Source organism: Schistosoma haematobium, chromosome 4 (assembly GCF_000699445.3).
Source record: "Schistosoma haematobium chromosome 4, whole genome shotgun sequence".
Lineage (NCBI taxonomy): Eukaryota > Metazoa > Platyhelminthes > Trematoda > Strigeidida > Schistosomatidae > Schistosoma > Schistosoma haematobium.
Window position 1 is genome coordinate 22,992,742 of NC_067199.1, and position 21,499 is coordinate 23,014,240.

Sequence of the window (21,499 nt, forward strand, 5' to 3'; positions counted from 1 at the left end):
AGCATTTTTATTGTTTTATATATTTGTATTCTTATTATTCCTGGACAGACGACAATTTATGTACCTGTAGTTATGGACCGAGTTTTAAAGGGCGGTCGTCACAAACTCAGGGTCATGTATCTAATCGAGTTACGCGATGAATTCAACTTCTGGAAGGTTTATACTGATATTTTTTATTCACAACGTAACTTTTATGCTTAGTGAGCATTCGTGTTTAAGATGTCCACACGATGTTTATTTCCTACCAGATTACCAACACGTTCTGTGAAGTCAAACACTTGTGTAAAACACGATATTTATCACTTATAATTGTGCATCCCCTTTTTGTATCTGATAATTTTGTGCTGACAGTGCAGGGATTCTTCAGGTTTGAATGACTTTAGTTCCTTTTTTGAGGCAGATTCCACTTTGGTTTTAACTATGGGTGACTCAAGAGGAAGGCGAGTAGACGCCTCGTAGCCCGCAGATCATGGGAAAATCATACGTCACCAACATGGTGTTCAGTAACCTGCTCACTGACTTTCATCAGATAACCTTGTTTCATTTTCTTACCTTTTATTTTCTTACAAGCTAGATTCTCCATAATGAGGGCACGTTCACTAAGTCATGCTCGATAATTTGTGAGAAGGTAAATGTTACTAAATAAGATAACAAGCTCGTGAGATATATGACATCTACGAAGAAGCCCTGAATATTGACTGGGCCGTGGCCGTCATTGATTGGAGGTCAAGTACTGAACGAGTCAGTAACTCTCTATTGGACTGGGGAAACAGAACCGAAATGTCATTGCTTGATAAACTGATTGAACCTATATTCCTATGGAGGTAGATTCCAAGAGGAAGCTGACGTAACAACATAGGCTGATTGGTTGAGAGTTGGCTGAAGACATCTGAACGATATCGAAATACTATATTCCAAATATTCACTCACTTCCTCATATTGTTTAGATATTTTATTTGATTTGTATTGAGTGTTGGAAACGTTATGTGCAAAAAACGTCGCTCTCCAAGTGCTCAGAATAAAGATCTATTCAACAAATAGTCTGGTTTCCTCAAAAGAAGAGTATCTACCGACACGAAAATCCCAGGGTTATTCACTCTTTATATATGTGTAACTTGGTGACAACTATGGAGCATTATCCACTTGCAAACATTTACGGATACTACAAAATTCTAGACCATTCACAAGATTTCTGATGATTCTGAAGCTCCACTTTACAAGTTCCTGTGCATTTGCTTTCCAAACATTTGTGCTACCTGACACGTCGTTTCGGATAACCATATGGAAAGACAGAATCAGAACTGTATGGCCACTCCTACCTAGGAGTGACATTTAATCGCTAACCCTGAGAAAACCAAACGGTTTTAACTGATATATTTGACTAAAAGATACGACTTTTAAAATGAATATCCCAGTTTACATAATAAATAGGATCGTTCATGTGAAGAACCATTTATTTACAGAAATTTTTACGATAATTTTCAACAGTATTGAGAAACTGAGAGTTCAAGCCCCTTATTTCGGTTATAAATGATAAGAATTGTCACCCGCAATTGAAACCACATAAAATTCCTGAGCTTCGAAAGTGCTAAATAAACAAGAATGCTTATTACGACTGAGTCCTAGTATTTAATAAGTAGCAATGTATGAGAGCTTTTCTAAACGACATGTTTTCCGTATAAACTAAGCAGATTTAATTCAATTTATTGATGAATTCTCCAGGACTTTTCGCTCTGTTATGAATGGAATCATAAAAACTTTCAAGTAAAAGCACACTCAAGTTATACTTTAGCATGAAGTTTATGATATTATTCATTTAAAGATTCCCGTCATATTAAAAGACTAGTATTTGAACGAAGAATATTCTTTTCGATAAATTCTCTACAGGTTCTACAATTATATATCCAAAATAATAATCCGAAAAATGGCGATGGGTTTACCACTGGGCCCTATACTAGATGATATTTTTCTAGCTAAACTAAAAAATGGTCCACTAAAAAAGATCATTCAAAACTTCACATTTTACTGTAGATAGGTTCATCCTCTGTAAAAATAATACGTCGCCGCAAGAGGTTCTTAGGCGATTTAGTGAAGTGCATCCAGCCATTCAGTTTACATGTGAAGAAGAGAGTGAGGGCCGAATAGTCTTTTTGGACGTTCTCTTGACTAAGAAAAAGGATGGATCGTTAAAAAGGAACTTAAACAGAAAAAGTACATGCACTGGGCAGTATACGAATTTCCTGAGCTTTGTACCTCTACAGTACAAACGAAACTTGATCAAAAACCTTAGTTACCGTATCCGGACTATATGTTCTGCTGATATAATCGAACAAGAGCTTAACACCTTGCATAATACTCTCAGGGGGAACGGCTACCCTAGAAAGTTTATAATTAAATATATGTTCACGAAGGCGAAAGTGGGCGAATTACAAACAGTGAAGAAGAAATTCTTGTTCATCCGTCCACAATTTAGTGAAATACTAACTCAGAGATTGCGTAGGACAATACAAAAGTCTTTTAACGCCGGAGAACTTCGATTAGTATTTTCTACGCGCCCAATGGTAATTTTTTGCCAAAACTGGTCAGACTGAAAGTCCTTCAAACGGCTGAGGCAGTAGCCATCCGGATCAAGAAACCGGAGCTATGCGTACAGGAGGAATATATTCAACCACTCCTCCTCCCCTGGTCAACATCAAGGCCGATTAATCAGTCGTAATCTTAAGTATTGAATGACCTAATTTGACTATGACCTTTCGTAGTCAATTGTAATTGTCCCTGTTATCTTCGTTCATAAATCTTCGTATTATTATTATTCGTATAATTGGTTAAACATCATTAATCGTTCATTCACTTCGCATTCATCCCTCCGTATTACGTCTTATTTGATCGAATTTTAATTGCACCATTATTTCTCTCTCACCTTATTTGACCCATATTTATTCTGATCATGGATCTTAAATCTAACTTAACATATACGTAGATTCAAGTTAACATTCTATATGATTCATATTAACACTAACAATTTTATTGTATTTTGTTTATCACAATCCTAAATTCACATGCTTTAAACGATGTACTTTGCCCTTAACCTGGCCATTTTTCGGATTATTAATTTGGATATATGGTTGTAGAATCTGAAGAGAACTTATCGAAAAGAATATTCTTCGTTCAAATACTAGTTTATCATATTATAATTAATTAAAAAATATCAACATTAACTGGCGTGGCAAATAATACGACTTGCTTGTTAATACCTGAGAGCGATAATTCAGTTCATAATCTAAAAATAAGCCAGCATGAATCTGTTTAACAATGGGATTATAACTATACTGTGTTTAGAAGGCTTGAAAGACAAGATTAAAGCTGATGTAGCAATCTCACAGATGGAGCACGAACCCAGGAATAGATCAAGATTATTTGTCATAAAGTATGAGCTAAAACTGTTCGAAATGCGTTAAAAACGTTAAAATAGCAAAATCGGAGCATTAAGCTGAAAAATGTCGATTGCACAATGTACACAATATCACGCTTCATGTGAGCAAAAACGACAGACATTACTTTCAACCATGCTACTGTACTTTTTCATAATTTATCTATATTTATATTTCGCCTGTTAAATATACTTAGTTTCTTACCTGGATGCATCAGTGATCTATTACGCCTATAAACTGCAGTCTGTTAAGCGAAAGCTTCTTTTATTCTGTTCTCTTCTATCTAAGCTACTCGGTCGCGCCAGATATATGCGTTGCGTTACTTGTGCTTTTTGCGTTTACTCAACAGAGACCTTTAGCTGTTGAAGTTCAGCCATAGAGTAATATAATATTCCGTATGCATTTGCTTAAAATTAATTGGTTTGAGTTCAATAGCTAGCTACTTGGTTCAAACGATTTCGAGAAATTCCAGTAGTGCACAAAGTTGTCACAAAATTATGGGTTACTCAATTATAATTAAACATAAAAGTTTAAGTAAGCACTTGACGAGATGCTGCGGGTTAACGGGAAACTGTATGCATATAAAGTTTCTCTGCTTTCAAGTAGTATATTCATAACTATTGACAGGCTCCCACATTTTGGTGATTCGCTGGAAATTTCACTAGTTTTATCGCAAGTCGTTATGATCTCATGAGATCTTTTTTGTCTCCCTAAACTTGTTATTTTAATAGCAAGATAGCTTAATGATTGTGATCGGGTCACCTCAAGTCTTCACTTAAGAAATAGAGTCTATTTGGTTCAGATAATCTACTGCCACTCGGAAATATCGGAATGTTGTGTTTTGGCGTGTTTCAAGTTCTTCAAAACTATTCCACCAGCTTACATTCTTTTAACTGGACGGGCTGCTTATATATTATACTCTAATTGTGGACAAAAACACCCCAAATTCATATGCTCCTTGATATCTCGGTGACCGAGTTCCTCAATTATTGCCTAAGATGTTCGTGGATGCTTTACGGCTGTAAGTCATCACTCTCCAGTATTTTTCTCGCCCTGACTGACAGTAAACCTCAGATTACTTAACATGGGTACGAGGATGTTTCTTAATGAGCTTGAGGACATCTAATAACATTCTTCAAATGTGGGTTCATTCTTGTAAGTTTTCTTGATCTTTATTGTGTACCATAGTACCCTCTTCGTCTTGTTCCCCCCATATATTCGCTTTCTAATGAGGCTAACAACAGCAGAGGACTTGTAAAGTTATCCGCTTATAAAATAATGACTGCTGACACCCAGACCATAACCTGGATAAATTTACTAAATATTTTTCAACCATACTTTATGTACACCCAACAAGAAGGTTATCTATTCGTATAAGACATTCACTCAAGAAACAGTACCACTGTCCTTTTAAAATAGTTTTTATCAAAATATTAAACTGGATTGCTTGTTATTCGGTAGCCTTAGTTTTGTTTTATCCCTTCTAGATTATTGTCCTGGCTAGGGAACGACGGTTGTTATATCTGTGCACCTTGCTCTTGTTTTCATATACTTAAGTGCCCCCAACCTGGACACAGGCATTTCAACTATTGGGAGTCGCATAATGTTAGAGGATGAGTTCGCTGAGCTGGACGTGAGTGTTCTGTCATAATTATGCTTTTATTTTTAGCTAAATGAAAACTCTGAAAACTCTTTAAATGTACCGTTGAATTCTGAGTCTTATCTGCGGACAGGTTTCACACCTGAACGAAATGTCACACATGACATATCGCCCATTGACACTGGGAAAGAAACTGTAGTATGTTTAGCCTTATTTTGATGAAATTCAGAACACTGTTTCCGATGTTGCATTTGTAAAAGTCACAAGCCCTGCAAAAGTTGGTGAGGGTATTTCGTCATACATAGTATATCGTGTTAATACAAAGGTTTGTGATCATAATGACATTATTTTCAAGTTTAATGGCAAGGAATTTTCAGTCCTCAGACGGTTTTCTGATTTCCTTGGGTTGCATGAAAGGATAGTCGCGAAGTATCTTTCTGAAGGAGTTATTGTTCCCCCTGTTCCTTCTAAAGATATGCTAGGTAACGGTTTAGTTTTGTTTTATGCTCTTCAGCTACAACTAAAGTTAAAATGTCAAAGGACGTTTCTGCGGAAAATGAATTTGTTGAACGTCGCCGAATAGCTTTAGAACGGTAGGAATTTTGTTAATAATTTCACAGATTCCTATCACGAGTACTCTCACATCCAGTTTTACATATTGATGAAGATGTCTGTGAGTTCCTTCGGCATGAAGGAGAGCTACCACGTGCAACAAACACCCAACTATTGTCCGGTGCTGCAGCGATAAAAGTGATGAAAAATTTGGGTGATGCGATTGGAAAGTTTGCTTACAAAGTTGATGATCCCGAAGAGGTAAGCACTGATAAAACTGTTTGAGGGGTTATTTTATATCCAATAGTATGATAAATTGTATCGTTCATTAAATATTGATAATTTCTTTCCGTTTCTGGGAATCACTCGGGTAGAAAAAAGATCTATATAGAATATTTTGGAACTGGTAATACTAAATATTTCAAGGAATTTACTTTCCCTAGTGACGAGAAAATATGGTACAAGAGCTGATACTACCTGCTTGTACAAAATCTTTTGGATAAGCTAACACATGAACCTGCCCCTCTGCATCTAAAAGTAATTTGGCCAGGTTTCAGAGCCACATATCAGTGGTTAGTATATCCGAAAGTAATAAATTTCGGGAATATTTTAATTCTGAACGATTACCTAGTCCATAATGCTTATCGTACATTTCCAACAAAACCAGCTATTTTATCCTCGAATTGTGCAAAATACCAGGGGAACTTCGGTAGATTGGGATGATTAAGTTCTGCGTTGTGTTAATGTTTCTGAGTTTACACATATGATGCGCCTGTTTTGGAAATCATTCATGTAACTCATTTACCAACTGTACAGTTTTGTGTATTTGACTTCGAGCTATACTGTCTGTATGAGGGATATCGATAGTAAATCGCTGCTCAAACTGCGATAAGCGGGATGGTCAGGAATTATGACCTGCTGTTTGAAAGTCAAGTGCCTTAAGTACTTGGTTACTGCTTCATGCAAATAATATACAGTCAATCTAGATAGATCGTTGCTGATTTTTCAATCACTTGCCACTAAATTTTGTCAGACTAGAACAGAAAACACTTAGTCTTCTATACTATGAAGTAATTCATATCAGATTATGCATTTCATGAAGTCAAAACGATGTGCAAAATGGAGCGCTGTAGTGCGCTGGTTCAGGTTGGTTTGCTTCACAATATATAAAAAGAAATAACGATAGGAAAAAGAGGCAAGCAACATTGTACAAATAGATGAAAGATGATGGGTCCGAAAATTATGAAAGGGCAGAGAAAAAATGGGTCGGGATTTCTGTAACCGATTTCAAACCCTATCACTTAAGTTCTCTGGATACTGAATTTCATCCATGAATTAGTCGTTGTGCATGATAGTCCCTGTTTAGAGAAGGTTTTGTTAAAACCTGTTATAATTCTTCGAAAGGTTAGTTCAGTGGCTTCTTAAACAACTGTATTGCTTACAGTATGGACTTGCATTTAACCGGTTAGTTCTAGCCTTCCAGGTTAACAAAATAAAGCATCCAAAACAATTACGTCACATTTGCCTCTTATTAGATTTTATCATGGTTCATATTATATGGTTTTCAGAATACTGCTGAGGAGGTAAGTTAGTCCCTAACGTCCATTGGCCGCCATCGTTTTAACACTACAATTCATTGAATGTTCATTTTAAAATACAATTTTGAAATATATATCATTTGCACTTCTTGATGAGATGCTTTGTGTTGTGATTTCCATTTCATTCTTTTTCTGATTCATATTAGTAGTTCAGTATTTTTTTCACTAATAATCTTATTAAGACTTAAACAGATGTTCAGAAGCTTTAAATTTGCCTGATATTATTTGAAAGATGTAGTACAGTCTGTGGTTTTCATTTAGACTCAATAACTGGTATACGGTACATCGGCAATTTAATTCTATGTCAACCACTTTGGCGTTTGTTCATTTTCCTTTAAAAACTGTTTAGCTGATTGATGAGCCTCAAACAGGGCTGAGACCACGATATTTGAGTTTTGGAACGATTAACTAGTAATTTTAAGTGATTTGTCATGATAATCTCTACATGTCCTATAATTATTAACCTCATTAGTGGCTACATTTTTAGAACGTATTTGTCACTGCAGTAACTGGATCCACCATGGATACAAAGATTGTAAGTGGAAAAAATGGAACTTAAGTTTTAAAAATTTTTCAAATAAAAATTGTAGAACGTTCGGCTTGTTTCATACATAAGTTGTAGATATTGTAAGACTGCGTTTGATTTCAGCTACGTTTATGCGACTGACTAAATGTAATATAAATACCGGGTTACTAGTCAACAAGCTAAGAAACCAAAGCCAGTAGAGGCATCCATTGTATAGTGGTAATCATATACCTTGTAAAAAATGTGCTGAATTATTAGCAGCGTACGATTTTTACCTTTCAACGTGAAGTATATGGCTTACGATATTAAATGCTAGTTTGAGATCCGTAAGATAATAAGACATGGTAGAGCAGTATGTGAACTCTGCAGTTTGTTTATTTACACCTAATAATCACGTTTTTATTTGGGAACCTAAGTTTTTGAGTAGTTTCAACTTCAATAATACACACTGGCCTTAGTTTCTTAGTTATGACACTGGAAATAAAAGTCTCACGAGTCATATTCATTACCCGAATAAAAACTTTCAATTCATGACCAGTTTCGTTAGTGTTTTTGGTCGTATAATAAGTATATTTTGCGTGTTGTCAACTTTCTGTCGTTTCATTGTTTTTGGTATTATCAGTTTCAAACTAAAAAACATGATTAATCGATTGATGGTTTATTGTTACAGTGATAACTTGTAACCAAGAAAATAATATTTAGTTATCGTAAGGTGCACGATAGTACAATGGAACTGATATTAACATATGTAGAGTTTCACTAGACCTTTATGTGGTTATTTCCAAAACATACACTGGGAACGAGGAAGGTTATGGCCAATCACTGAAGGATTTTAAAATTAGGTAAATTGCTTTTAAACGACTATAATGTTTAGCGGTTTCCATCCTTATATGAGTTTGGAATCGAAACTCTCGGTCTATCAAAGTATGATTTAATTAGTTATGAGGCCTGTAACTTAAGCACTAAAATTTAGTAATGTTTTATGACTGAGATCAGATAAATAAGTCTTATATTCAATGCTTAATCATTTTTTCACCTATAGCTTGCCGACCATATCTAGTGTCTTGATTGTATTTACATATAAATCCATTGTGTTGCATGTATGTGCTTGAAAAATCAAATGCTTTACTGTTGTTTTGATAAATTTTTAATCAGTGTATGGTTATAAATTATTTCGCTGTGCAAATCAATTTCGATCTGTTTTCCTAATATGTGATTATATTTCACGGTCTCCCAGTATAGTCCTTATTTTTTTAATCGGTGCAATGTTAGTCGAACGATGTATTATTGATCAAAAAAATAATTGCTTCTTTCGTCTAAACTGTTTCTCAACTACATAGTTTCATAAGTTATGATAGTAAATTCATAAGAGTGAATTCTATAGATAAAATGTTTTTAACTTAAAAGGCCATAATACTATAGAACTGCCTTTTACTAACATCGTATATGTAAATGATTGGTCTTAGGGAAATAGTGAATGAATTAATTCTCAAAAAGTATAGATTTTGTATACGTGATTATCTGCGCCTAGTGAAACGAGTATGAATTATTCAAAAACATACACGTTCTAGCTACAAACTAAATCGAGACCAAAGATAAAATCTACTTTATGGATTGCGTGTATTTAAATTGTCCTGCTGTTTTTAACTGGAATCATTAAATCTGTCTAACTAATCTTGTTACGATGTTTCTGTATCGTTGTGAGCCACTGAGTACTGTAGTGTCTTAATAAAGAAGAGATGCGCTTGACAAGCACGTGTAAAGTTAGCTTGTTCTAATTTTAAAGGTGGCATAATCCACGGTTATTTTTGGTAACAAGTATTCGCTAAAGCATAAAACTGAGCCCTATAGTACTCTATTTAAGTGTTAAATCTACAGCATTAAAATTACGTAAGTTATTGATTCACATCGAAAATATTTTTTATAATAGGTTGTATAAGTAGAAGGATCCAGTAGATATTGTTTATTTCAGTTGCAGCTTCTCAATTCGTAGTTGTTTTCAAGTCGTGACTTACTATTACCTCTAAGTCGTTATGTTCCTGCACGCATGGAAGATATGTACCGTCGTTAGTATGCTGGTAACTGCTACCGTGTCCGATGTGCATGAGAACACTTTCTAGAACTAATTTCTAAGCCCCAACATTGCGATCATCTAACTAATTCGTTTAGTTCAGTTTGGAAAACAAATGATCAGCCGTACTCCTTACTATCCTCCAGATTTTTACATCATCTGCAAACAATATCGACGACCTAAGCAATAGCGGTAATTAGTTGACTTAGAGAAGAGAAAGTAGGGGACCTAAGATGGTACCTTGGGGTATACCACTTTTGACCAGCTTCCATTCAGATAGTGTCCCATTAACCCTCAACCTCTATCTTCGGCCACATAAAAAGTTTCTTATTCGTTCCTGTACAGCACCTGTTATTCCAAAGCTCGATAGCCTCTGCTTTAGACCTAGGTGAAAAACGTTGTCAAATGCTTTGTTAAAGTCTATGAATATCGTATCGACAAACAGGTCATTATCTAGGGTCGCTGTTCAATCCTCTCTCGCAATAAGTTGGTCAAGCATGAATGCTTGTCTCGAAACTCGTGTTGCTCGGGGTTAAGAGATTGTATGATTCTATGTGAAGAAGTTCTAGAGCTGTATCTTCTGGTTTCCGCCATTTAAAGTATTACAGCTAAAAATGGGATATTTCCAACATACAGTGATATAGTGGATCAACCAAACATCGACCAAATGGCAAGCGCATACTATTAGTCAACATTTGTTTTTTTTTCAAGAAAGAGACACTCGGTCGGTTGAACATGCAAATTAAATTTCTAAGAAGCAAAAATATATATGAGTGAATAAGCGTACAGATATCTCTCAATTCGGTTAGCTAATGAAAGCTTCCTTCTCACTCGAGTGACCGGTTGGGCTCGTGCACAAAAAGCTTGAATATTACCATACTGGACACCGCACAGCATAACGGAAGCACAGGCTTGAACTACCAACTATCAACATAGATGTAACACTACCTACATCATCTGCATTCCTCTTTTGTGATGTTTACAGTTCAGCCCAGTAGTAAATGCTTCTTTTTTGCATTATATTATATGTCCATTTAATTATATTTCTCTTTACTCTTCTAGTTCTTCTATCAGAAAGCAGATGAATTAGATAGTTGGGAAAAGCAACTTAAACGTCTTCACTCCTCGCTTCTTAATTTAGTATCAGGAGACAATGGTAGGCATTTGATTTATTTGAGTTTTTCTTTTTATAATCCTAATGATTGTGATTTAATATCTATAAAACATGTAATATGCAAATGACATTACGTGTATACTGAATAGTCAGTGAATTTTCCGACTGTCGTATACTGATATGAGATTGTTTCAAACATGAGTCTTAGTTTATTGCTTTTGTTGGTTAGATGTGTTGTTCTTTTGCTTACGGATGGTTGTTTGTTTTTTCCAAGGAATTAAACATTTTGATGTGACAGTTTGAATAATGTTGATCAATATCGGTAAGTTGATACAAAAGGTGGATTGAGAAAGGATATTAAATCCTCACAGTTTAGTTTTAGCTACTTTTATGTATGGTAGTTCAGAGGTATTAACTGAACTACTACTGAGGTATGTACTACGATATGTTAGTTAGAAGTAGCACCTTTAGACTTGCGAGAAACCAGAGGAATTATTCAGTGATAACCGTCTGGTTCTCAGCTTCATTTGCTTAATTCCAGAAGTCATAAGCTCCATAGGGCATGATCTAGACTAAAGAATAGTAAATATGGAAGGGACCCACGTATTTTAAACTTAGTACAGATAATGTAAACGGATAAATGGGAATATATGTTATTTACGTACCAGAATGTCTTAAATTATTATCCAAACAAAATAGACTTCTTGGATAGAGAGACAAATGTTAGCAAACTACTGTTTGTTGTGAAAAAAATTGAATGAAGACTCAATAAAACTCTTTATACATGTGGCATCTGTTAAATAGATGGCACTTCATAACTAGCTTCTTTTAGCATAAAGTTTAAAGATAGAGTTGCGTAGTTGAATGTGTTGACTACTTTATCTTTGGATATTGCCAACTAGCGGACTATAAAATTCCACTTGACATCTTACAGTCTGCCATTTCAGACACCAACGTAATATTGTAGTGCCTGGATAAAATCTTAATAGTTTGTTGATGAGGATGCTTTGACCAACCTTTTTAACTAAGGACCTTGTTATTTGAAGCAACTTTCGTCATCCTGTCAGATTTATCGCTAAAACATTAATCAAATGTAGTGAATCCACTGAATGGGAAACACCAAGATTTGGCGTGGTGATTTAGAAAAGTATTGTTGATAAATCAATAAGTTTTTTCAGCCTTGGAGACTAACTTGGCTTTTCCATGTGTTAAACACACCAAACCATGGTCTTCTCTCACTTGTAATTACGACCACAGTAGAAGATCAAAACATATCGCCAATTTTAATTTACTGAAAGAGTGAACTGTAAAAGAATTTGGCATAGATTTTTACTGGCTCCACGTATTCAGTTTAGTGTTGTTGAGTTAAACCATTATTTGTTTCGTGCATTTAAATTTGCTGTTACCGGAATGATAAAGTGGATAGATATATGGTAGTCAAACTCAAACCATATGTTATTTGGTCTCTATTGTCACCTGCGTTGAATTGCTATTGTTTGTAACTGTTATGTCCTGATAAGCATAATGAATGGTAACTTTTGGGATCCATTTATGGGCCAATACTATGCGTATACTTTTATCGTATAATTGTTAAATGACTAATCTATCCATATTCATATCCCTCTTATTTGAGCCTTATTTTGACCTCTGAACTATTATTATACTGTTTACTGTTCTTGAATTATGCCCTGTCCACTAATTACTACTTCCCACATTCACAGCCACATTTGGCCAAATCTTGCGTAAATGTTGTTTCCTATTTTATTGGTACGATGTGGTCTGTTTGATTGGTAAATAAACCCCGTATTTTTGAAATAAATGGCTCATATTTCAGAGGCTGAGATTGGTGTTCTGGACTTAACTGGCTGGGCTAGGCTGGAAGCAGGACCGGTAAGTACTCTAGACTGCTCGTACGTGTTTTACGCGTCATTGGTCCGATCGATAAGTCACTACTGTCTAATTGACGGTATCATTACGTATACATTAACAGGGCACACAGGCCACAAGTTATAATAGTAACAAACAAACAAGCATTGATATTAAAAAAATACGATACTTTTAGAAATGCAACTCAGTTCTCAAAGCACATATCTTTGCGTCATTTAGTCATAAATCCAAACACCTCTCGAACTACTGCAATCTGATTAACCACCAAGTATCAGTGCTCACCATATGTTAACTGCATCTCGAAGCGAAACACACGGAATTATTTCTCAGTTGCATCACCATAACTTTAAATTGCTCTCAGTTAAGAAACAGTTATTTCAACTTACTTCAGACCTAGCAAATGCCGAAGCTGGCTTGGCTCGTTCAGTTCTTCTCCTGGCTAATGTAGAAGAAAATACTGGTCTAGCTCAAGCACTTCATCATCTGGCAGAAACAGAAGGACATGTCGCTGATTTACACGCTTTACAAGCAGAAGCGCATACGTGCCATTTAGTGGAGTATTCTCGAGAATTACTAGGCATGGTTCAGGCTTGCAAGGTAAGTTTTCCTGATAGTTTTAAATAAATTGAGCGTTGGGTGGAAAGTTAATAATAAATTTTTTTATGATGTCCCAATGAGTAAGAATTTGTATTTCTAACGTCTCCTGACTCAAAGTAAGTAACTTCTTCAGAGCAAATCGATTTGTCAGTATAGGGTTATGGAGATTGTTGAGTTTTGATTGAGATCGCGAATCGATCGATGTCAGGCCACAAATGAAAATCTGTAAGCACTGGACGGCTGTTTCGTCCTATTATTTATTTATTATTATGACGAAACGTCAAAAGTACAAATTTCTACTCATTGGGAGGTCACAAAAACTGTAATAGTTATTGTTTCTCTAAACTTACTTAGAAAGTATATGTTGACTTAACGATTGATTTAAACGGTGATGCAGTCATGCTGTTTAATCGTAAACCATGTGTTAGCGGGACATAGACTGGATTAAAGCATGCTCTATGCACGATTGCTTTGGTGCACGCTGATTGGCTAATTCTTATCCGATCAGCACTAGTCGATAGTTAGAGAATACTCTAGAATCTTCTCGTGTAAAAACTATAAATATACTAACGTTTTCCCTATTGTGCTTCTTACTTCCATCTAACCTTGTTATTTGGAATATAATCTCTTTCCTGTTCAACCGTGTTTTGATTTGGGGACTTGTCGAGTGAATCGGTGCCCGAGAATACTGAGCAATAGGAATGGCTGGGTCATAATCGTAAGAAAGAGATTATAACACCATGTTTTTATGAAGTTCTTCCAAAACATTTATCAAAACTGTTGCCTTAAAATTTATCTTTCACGATGTACTCAAAACGGACTGTTTCTGGAAAAGTTAGGGTTTTGTTAAACTATGCAGACAAAGTGTTTTTCAGTCCCGCTTTTGTTTACAAAAGGTTTGCACTCTCTAGTTTATATGTATCAGACTGTGGTAGAGCTTTGCTACTATCAATACAACCAGGTATTTATTTTTCGTTTATTGCTTTAAATTATTTCGTTATTTATCAAGTCTAAGTTGTCTTCTAAGTCTTTGGTCAGGACATCTGAAGTGTAGTGTAGCACATAAACTAAAGTATACCCTAAAATTACCATCTGTTCACTCTTTTTATGGGACTACTCATAGTCTACTACCGAATGTTTGAATTTCAAGCAGAATGTGTTGAGATAGATATTTAGAATTGAATTGGGCTGTAATATTTAAAGAATCATGGGATTATTAAACGTTACACTATTTTGCAATTACGACAAATTTAAGAATATGAGACCCCTTATTGATTAATCACATGGTAGCCATAAAACTTTAAAATGAAAAATAATCCTCTAATCAATATTCAAATAGATAGTTTTAATTTAACTGTTTGTCTTGTTATTTCTAAACGAAAAATCTTATTAATATTACTTCATTATTTTGAAAAAAATATTCATAATACCAAGTTAAATGTATATAATTTAGGATGTTTTGAGTGAACGTGTACGAATATATCGTACATGGAAAACCGCTGAAGCTAATCTTCGTTCAAAGCGCGAACAGAAAATTCGAATGGAAATGGCACCTAGAAATGATAATAAAAAGATGGCCACGATAACAATGGAGTTGGAAGATGTAAGATAATTTATTCCTTTTTTATACTGATTATTTTCATTTAATACTAACAAAAGCAAATATGCTCCCATCAGTTTGAATTTATTTTTGGACCAATTTGTCTCTGATCCAATGATTGATGATGAGTTTTATTAATATGTTACCATAATAATTATTATTATGTTGGGGATGCCAGATCCCCAGCAATTTCCTGGCGAACGTCTTATTTTTGTAATTTTATTTCGGGAATTTTAATTTGTCGTCTTCGCACCAAAAGTATCCATTTTTATCTCCAGATTGTATTTCCAACTTGACAGGACTTTAAGTTTGATTGGTTCGTCTCTTTTAATACGCTATTTTGTGACGTTTCCTAAGGACCTTTTTACGCTGTACATATACGCTTGAGTTGTGTGCTTGTCTGTTCCTGCATCTGGATGCTTGCGGAATACACTTTTCCCCTGGCTGATACCGGTCTTCTCCCTATAGTTATCAGGGCTGGGACACATTGGAGTAGTTTAGCTTGTCTTGTCGTTGTGTTGCTAATCCTTCGTTCCGTTCACAGATTTCAGGTGGTCTCCTAATCTCTTCAAACATAGCAGTTTATTTTTTGTGTCAAATGTTATGTACATATGTATCATATCGGTTAACAAAACGACATGTTTTTATTTCTTATTATTCCCATTTATTAGATAATTTACGTCAATAACTGGGTTTTTTTGTGAACAGCCTTCACTTGATCGCAGTTCACATGAATTTAGACGACTGATTTCACGTCACACACGACTGACTATTTGGACGAGAATACAAGAGTAAGCGGGAAAGTATACTGGACTATCTAATAAAATACACAAACACACCCATATATATATATATATATATATATATATATATATATATACCAGTCTATCTGTAGGAAATTGACCCATTTTGACTCCAATGAAATGTACTTGATTTTTATGTCACATCTGAATGCTATCGATTGACTTTTTCATTAGGCTACTTCTGATTGGCACTCCATATTAGATGACTGTATTATTAATTAATTACTGCGTATATTAATAACTTATTTTATAGTATATTCAACTTATAGGACATAAACATCAAATATTACTCAAACAACATGTTTTCACTGATTTATCCAAAGAGGATTAAAATGATCTTAACCTACCTAATCATCATTAGGATTTAAAATTTTAATGAAACTTTTCGTTGTATTCCATTTGAAATAAGAATTCATTAAAAATTGTCGATAAGTACTGGTGGATACTACGTTTTTGTTTTCCCCCTAGGTTACACTTGATCTTAAAGTTATTGTTACAAATTAGTCGCTATTTAAAACCAAACCTTCAATTTAAAAACTAATACTTAAAGCTATAAGCTGGATGGGAATCATATTTCTGGAAATAGTAATTAAAAGTTAGCATGTGATACTCTATAGGATATTCAACATTTCACCATCAGCTTTATTGATCTATGTACTTTCACAGCAACTTATCAACACAACTGATTAACTCGTACAATTTTACTAATCAAGTATTCGATCAGTCATACGTAACATTGAACCTGGCATATACATGCATCGATCTAAGTTGTCACACTGAATTAACAAAGTGAGATAAGTAAGTGTCAGAGCAGTTGGGTTATTAAGTGTCAGTGGTAGTGGGAGGCATGAGAATCGACAGTGTGATTCTGGACGAAGGAACGACTTCATAAGATAAAAAAGTAAGATAATTTTGATACTCAAGATCTAAAAGGAGACGAAGAGTGAATACACTAGCACTAGTGCTATCAACTCTAAGCCATATTATCCACCGTCTCAAATACTCGTTAAAATAATCACTGGGTGACCTCAAAAGGTAGTCTGCATCTACCTACAATGGCTTAGTCCTACAGTCAATGACTTCATAAACCGATGCCACGAGTATTAATTGTCCTCATTTCTCTGATGTTAATCAAAATCCTTGGTGCAATTTTAGGATATAGTCTCTAAACTATTTGCTTTACATATAGTGCTCTTTCTTCACTTACTCTCCAAACAATTATCCCACCTTGTGAATTTTCTTCGGGTATTTTTTATTGTTAGATGATTGAGAATATTTTGCACCATTTATCTATGCACGATTGTTTTTATTATATAAATCAAGGTTTTTGTTATGATTACTAGTTCTTATTTTTTGTATATTTCATTTTGTACATTACACATAGTTACATGGTTGTATTCTTTTTTCTTCATTTCTTTTAAAGCTTGAAAATCGTGTAGATCAAGCTCAGCATAAGTTTAATAATATATCTATAAATATTAAAAGAGAATTTCAAAATTTCGACTTGAATCGTTTTGCTTATTTCAAACAAGCCACTACGGAATATTTAGAATTGTTATTGCAAATTCAATTAAAAGTAAGTGAATATTGTTTCCTATGGTTAAAACACAAACACAAGTTACTATTTTCATAACCACTTTGTTTTCAATGTTAATGTTTCAGTTAATTTGTTATGATGGACATTATTTTCAAACTATAATTAGTTAAAAGTTAATCCAATACTTATTACCATTTTCATTGAGAAAATTGAACTGATAGCAACTGAAAAACAATTAAAAGTTATTTTCATGGTTGTTCGACTAAGATCACTTATACCAGCAATAATCATGTTCTCGCTAGTGACTAATTGTAAAGGATAATTCACGGGGTTCCACTGAGAAGCCATGACTAGTGAAGCTCAAACATGTCGAATGTGAGGCGAATTCCTATTACTTTCATCCAAACATGGTTGCGCAATATTGTGAATTATCCGAAGCTAGATATGTAAACTAGTGGTCAGCGGTCTAAAGGTTAGGTATTCGAAGGGAATTCAGAACTTTCTCGGTTTTTTCCGTGATGTAGTCGCAGATACACACTGATGAGAAGTCCTATACTAGGACAAAACAACTGTCCAGTGCTTCCTTGTTTTTATTGTTTAATTAGCTAAAATCAGTCCGTAATGTAAACTATGAAAAGAAAACAGATTTTGATAACAATTATTTCTTGTCCACCTCCAATTAAACATTGAATAATTAAATATAACATTATCTTTAAAAATCAAACATATATTTATATTTGAAATAAACTTAACTTCTTTTTCATCGTCTTTTGTATACATTGGACAATAGGTGTTAGAGAACTGGGAGAAATATTTGTCTTATACAAACGGTATCAATTGATGTATGCGCATATAGGCTCTGTTAACAATTTTTTTATTTCTAGAAAAGAAATATCCTTGGTTTTGGAATTATTTTCCCTCTCTTTATTACACAATCAATATTCCACACTTATTTATTGTTCCACTGAAATTTTAAGTTAAACATATATGTTAATTTCCCATCCTTTGTGTTCACGTAACACGCACACACACACACCCAGATAATGCATGTGTATACACTTGTATACTGACTGTATTTCGGGTAATTAATTCTAAATAATCGCTTGGATATGGTGGTTGTGATAAGTCTTTATTTTTTTCTTCTGTTAATCATTTTGTAATTTATGTAACTCTTAGATTGATTTCATATCTCTGCCACTTTATGCTGATTTCATGCATATATTTAATAATAATATGGTGTTTTGATTTGAAAAGTAAGCAATGGAATTATTATATATTTCACCCTCATGGGATAACAAATATTAACAGACGTAGTAGGAGTACAGAGTATTAAACAATTTAATGACAATTTTTTAACAGGAGAGTTTTTGCAAATAAGTACTTTACTGTGTTTCCTTCTCCCGTTGGAACTTCATGTTCATTATAAAATTCATAAAATCACCTTAGATGGGAACATTATTTTCTTCACCATTATTGATATCTGCGCAGTCTTATATGATAGGATTGTATACATGAGTTTCTTTTTCCTTTTGCCCTATATGTGCTGTCTATAAACAGACAACCAATGACATAGGATAAACATCAGCGTGGAAGGACATTATCCTTCATTCTGTTCCAACTAGCATGAACAGTCTAAATAATAACGCGCATTCTGTGTTTAAGAAAATTTAAATAGTTCACTTGTTTGCAGACTAGTTTACCTTTCTAGTATACGTAACTTTAGACGTTCTGTGTACCTTAGAAAACATAATGGGTGATTATGATCTAAATACATAATTTCTTTTCAATTTCTTCACTGAAAAGTTATGTGTAGTATTATGTTCGTTCATTTAAAATATGACAGTATAATTAGTCTGCTTTACATTATGATTAAATCGCGACAAGATCTTGTTGATAACAATATCCCTTTATATAACAGTTTCAACTAAAAGAACCCATCTCACATAGCTTGTACATGGTAGTTCTCATAATATGTGACATACACCAGTTCTTTCTCAGTTACCAGTTAGTTACAAAGTGTTTTGATAAAACCAGCAGTAATTTGAACATGGACACACCACTATCTGTGTCGAACCCGAAGATTACATCTACAACCTCGATTACTACAGATTAATTATACGCCATGCCGTAACACTCTGATTATTGATAGATTTGTCTTTTTTTATTTTTAGTTATTTAAGTAATTTGAACTGAAAGTTGACCAATAGTTCATGTTCTTGTGGATGGCGAATTCTGGGTAGAAAATAAAACATATCACTATCCTTAATGCAAAAGGTGTATATAGTTCGATATATATATACAAGCATGTGCTTAGTAAATGATTTACATCGATTTTACCTGTGGAATGAATAGTCCTCTGTAAAACCTAGACAATATTTGATGAGTCCAACGAAGAGATAAGTGTCTGAACCTGAATTTTGCACAGAAGCGCCTATCTTGTACTTTTGGTCATCTTCCGTGGTAATCGATTTATATCCAGTAATCTAAGGATGCAATTTATGTTCGTTTCTCTATTTATGTTTCAGTGCATTATTATCAACTAATTTGCTAGGTATAGATCTGTGAACTTGGACTCGAACCATATCCTAAGAATGAAGGCTAGTAGTACTACCTGGTTTCCCAGACCGAATTAAGCGGAGCGGGGTTCAACCCTGCCACTTGGTGGTTGTAATTTGAAGACCTCAACCACCAATCAATCGCTCGATTGTACAACACATAAAGACATATACTGTTTAGTGAGTCAGTAATTTAACCATTCTGATAATAATTTTTAGTAAAACTGACTAACTGCTTGTAACTTAACTGTTTATACTATTATAGAATATCAAAGACCCTTCCTGACTGTAGTCTGTTTATCTACAGTAATTCAAAGAGCTTTTATGTGTAATTAGTCACAAAGAAGCTAACTAATAAATGTTTTATTATCATTAAGATGAATGATTGTACAACTTTTATGATTAGCATAAATGATTCATCGGGTTAGTCTGTCATACGGTTTAAATCGATTTGAATGTTAAGGTAAATAGTTGATTTGAAAGTTCCTGTTCAATATGTGTATGTACACAACATAAAACAATATAAAACCAGTTTGCGCCATAATAATTAATATAAATACCTTTTAATGTAGATAAATCACTGCTTAAACAATTCGAAGCATGTTTAAAGTGTTCTAGTGGTGAAAGTTTAGAAAATGAAAGTTTTTCTAGGTACATTATGAATCATAACAGGTCAATTGCTGCTCGAACACCTCAGCGGTGATATCTAAAACTGTAAGGTTTTGTTACTCGGGCCCGAATCTCATGGGGAACATCAGCTCTCACGATCTCAGTTATTCCTTGTTGAGGAATGTCAACTAAGACGAAATCAAGGTTCAGTGTTTCTTGCCAATTACCAACAAAAATTCCACATAGGACTACAATACTTTTCACTCTTAGTATAATCACGAAATGTGTTTATATTAATACTCGAATATTCTAGATTAAAACATCAGTTGACATTAAGGTAACTATGCAGTGTGAAAAACCAAAGTTTATACTGATTTATGCCAACGTGAAGTTGCCATCAATTGCTAACCACTAAGCAATATTCAAAACATTTGTAATTCTATCGTTTGAAAAACATAAATCGTTTATAATGGTGATAATCGAACACGTTATCATTAAGTTGTGCATGTTTGTTACTTGTACTGTTACAAGATCTGAAGTTTTACACTTATCGTCACCTGGATTTCTATTCAAAAGTTATCAAGACAACAGTCAGTTGTCTAGGTACAGTTGGCTGTCAGATAGTTAAAAGTAAATGAATAATTCATACCACAAATTAAAAAATTAAGGCTGTGTATCTTCTTGTATATGGTCTTTGGTGTAAGGTTTTTACCACATATACTTATACTGCAGTCACTCGTCAAGAGTGGTTCGTTAACTTGCTCAGACCAAGTTCAAGTATTATTAGTACCATAGATAAGTAATCTTACTTTTCAGTACTGTTTAAACCAGTAAACTCTACATTCCTTGCAAATCTTTAACAGTTGCATGAGTAAACCACTGAGAGAAGGAATAAATCAATCAAGTATTGTAATCTTATATAGCTTGTCCTTGAATCTGTACTGAATGAAGAGGCATTAGTGACTAAGGATTGTTTATATGAATATTAGTGTTGTCATATATACATCTGTTCATGAAAT

The 21,499-nt window shown here is 34.2% G+C and overlaps 1 protein-coding gene across 1 annotated transcript; it reads left to right on the forward strand.

The window, feature by feature from the left end:
* Positions 1 to 3,725: 3,725 nt before the first annotated feature.
* SNX2 (sorting nexin-2) lies at positions 3,726 to 19,291 on the forward strand. The gene is made up of 10 exons (XM_051215997.1): positions 3,726 to 3,811; positions 4,919 to 5,064; positions 5,101 to 5,229; positions 5,261 to 5,513; positions 5,546 to 5,844; positions 10,841 to 10,934; positions 13,171 to 13,376; positions 14,830 to 14,979; positions 17,203 to 17,355; positions 18,107 to 19,291. Exons 5-10 carry the CDS (start codon positions 5,785 to 5,787, stop codon positions 18,155 to 18,157), a joined length of 714 nt encoding a protein of 237 aa, XP_051066544.1. The 5' UTR covers positions 3,726 to 3,811; positions 4,919 to 5,064; positions 5,101 to 5,229; positions 5,261 to 5,513; positions 5,546 to 5,784; the 3' UTR covers positions 18,158 to 19,291.
* Positions 19,292 to 21,499: the final 2,208 nt, after the last annotated feature.

Excerpts from the sequence above, each read along its gene's own strand:
- SNX2 (XM_051215997.1), top strand. The coding sequence starts at position 5,785 with ATGAAAAATTTGGGTGATGCGATTGGAAAGTTTGCTTACAAAGTTGAT. Across the intron at positions 10,935-13,170 it reads TTTAGTATCAGGAGACAATG|ACCTAGCAAATGCCGAAGCT; the intron begins GTAGGCATTTGA and ends AACTTACTTCAG. Across the intron at positions 14,980-17,202 it reads TAACAATGGAGTTGGAAGAT|CTTGAAAATCGTGTAGATCA; the intron begins GTAAGATAATTT and ends TTTCTTTTAAAG.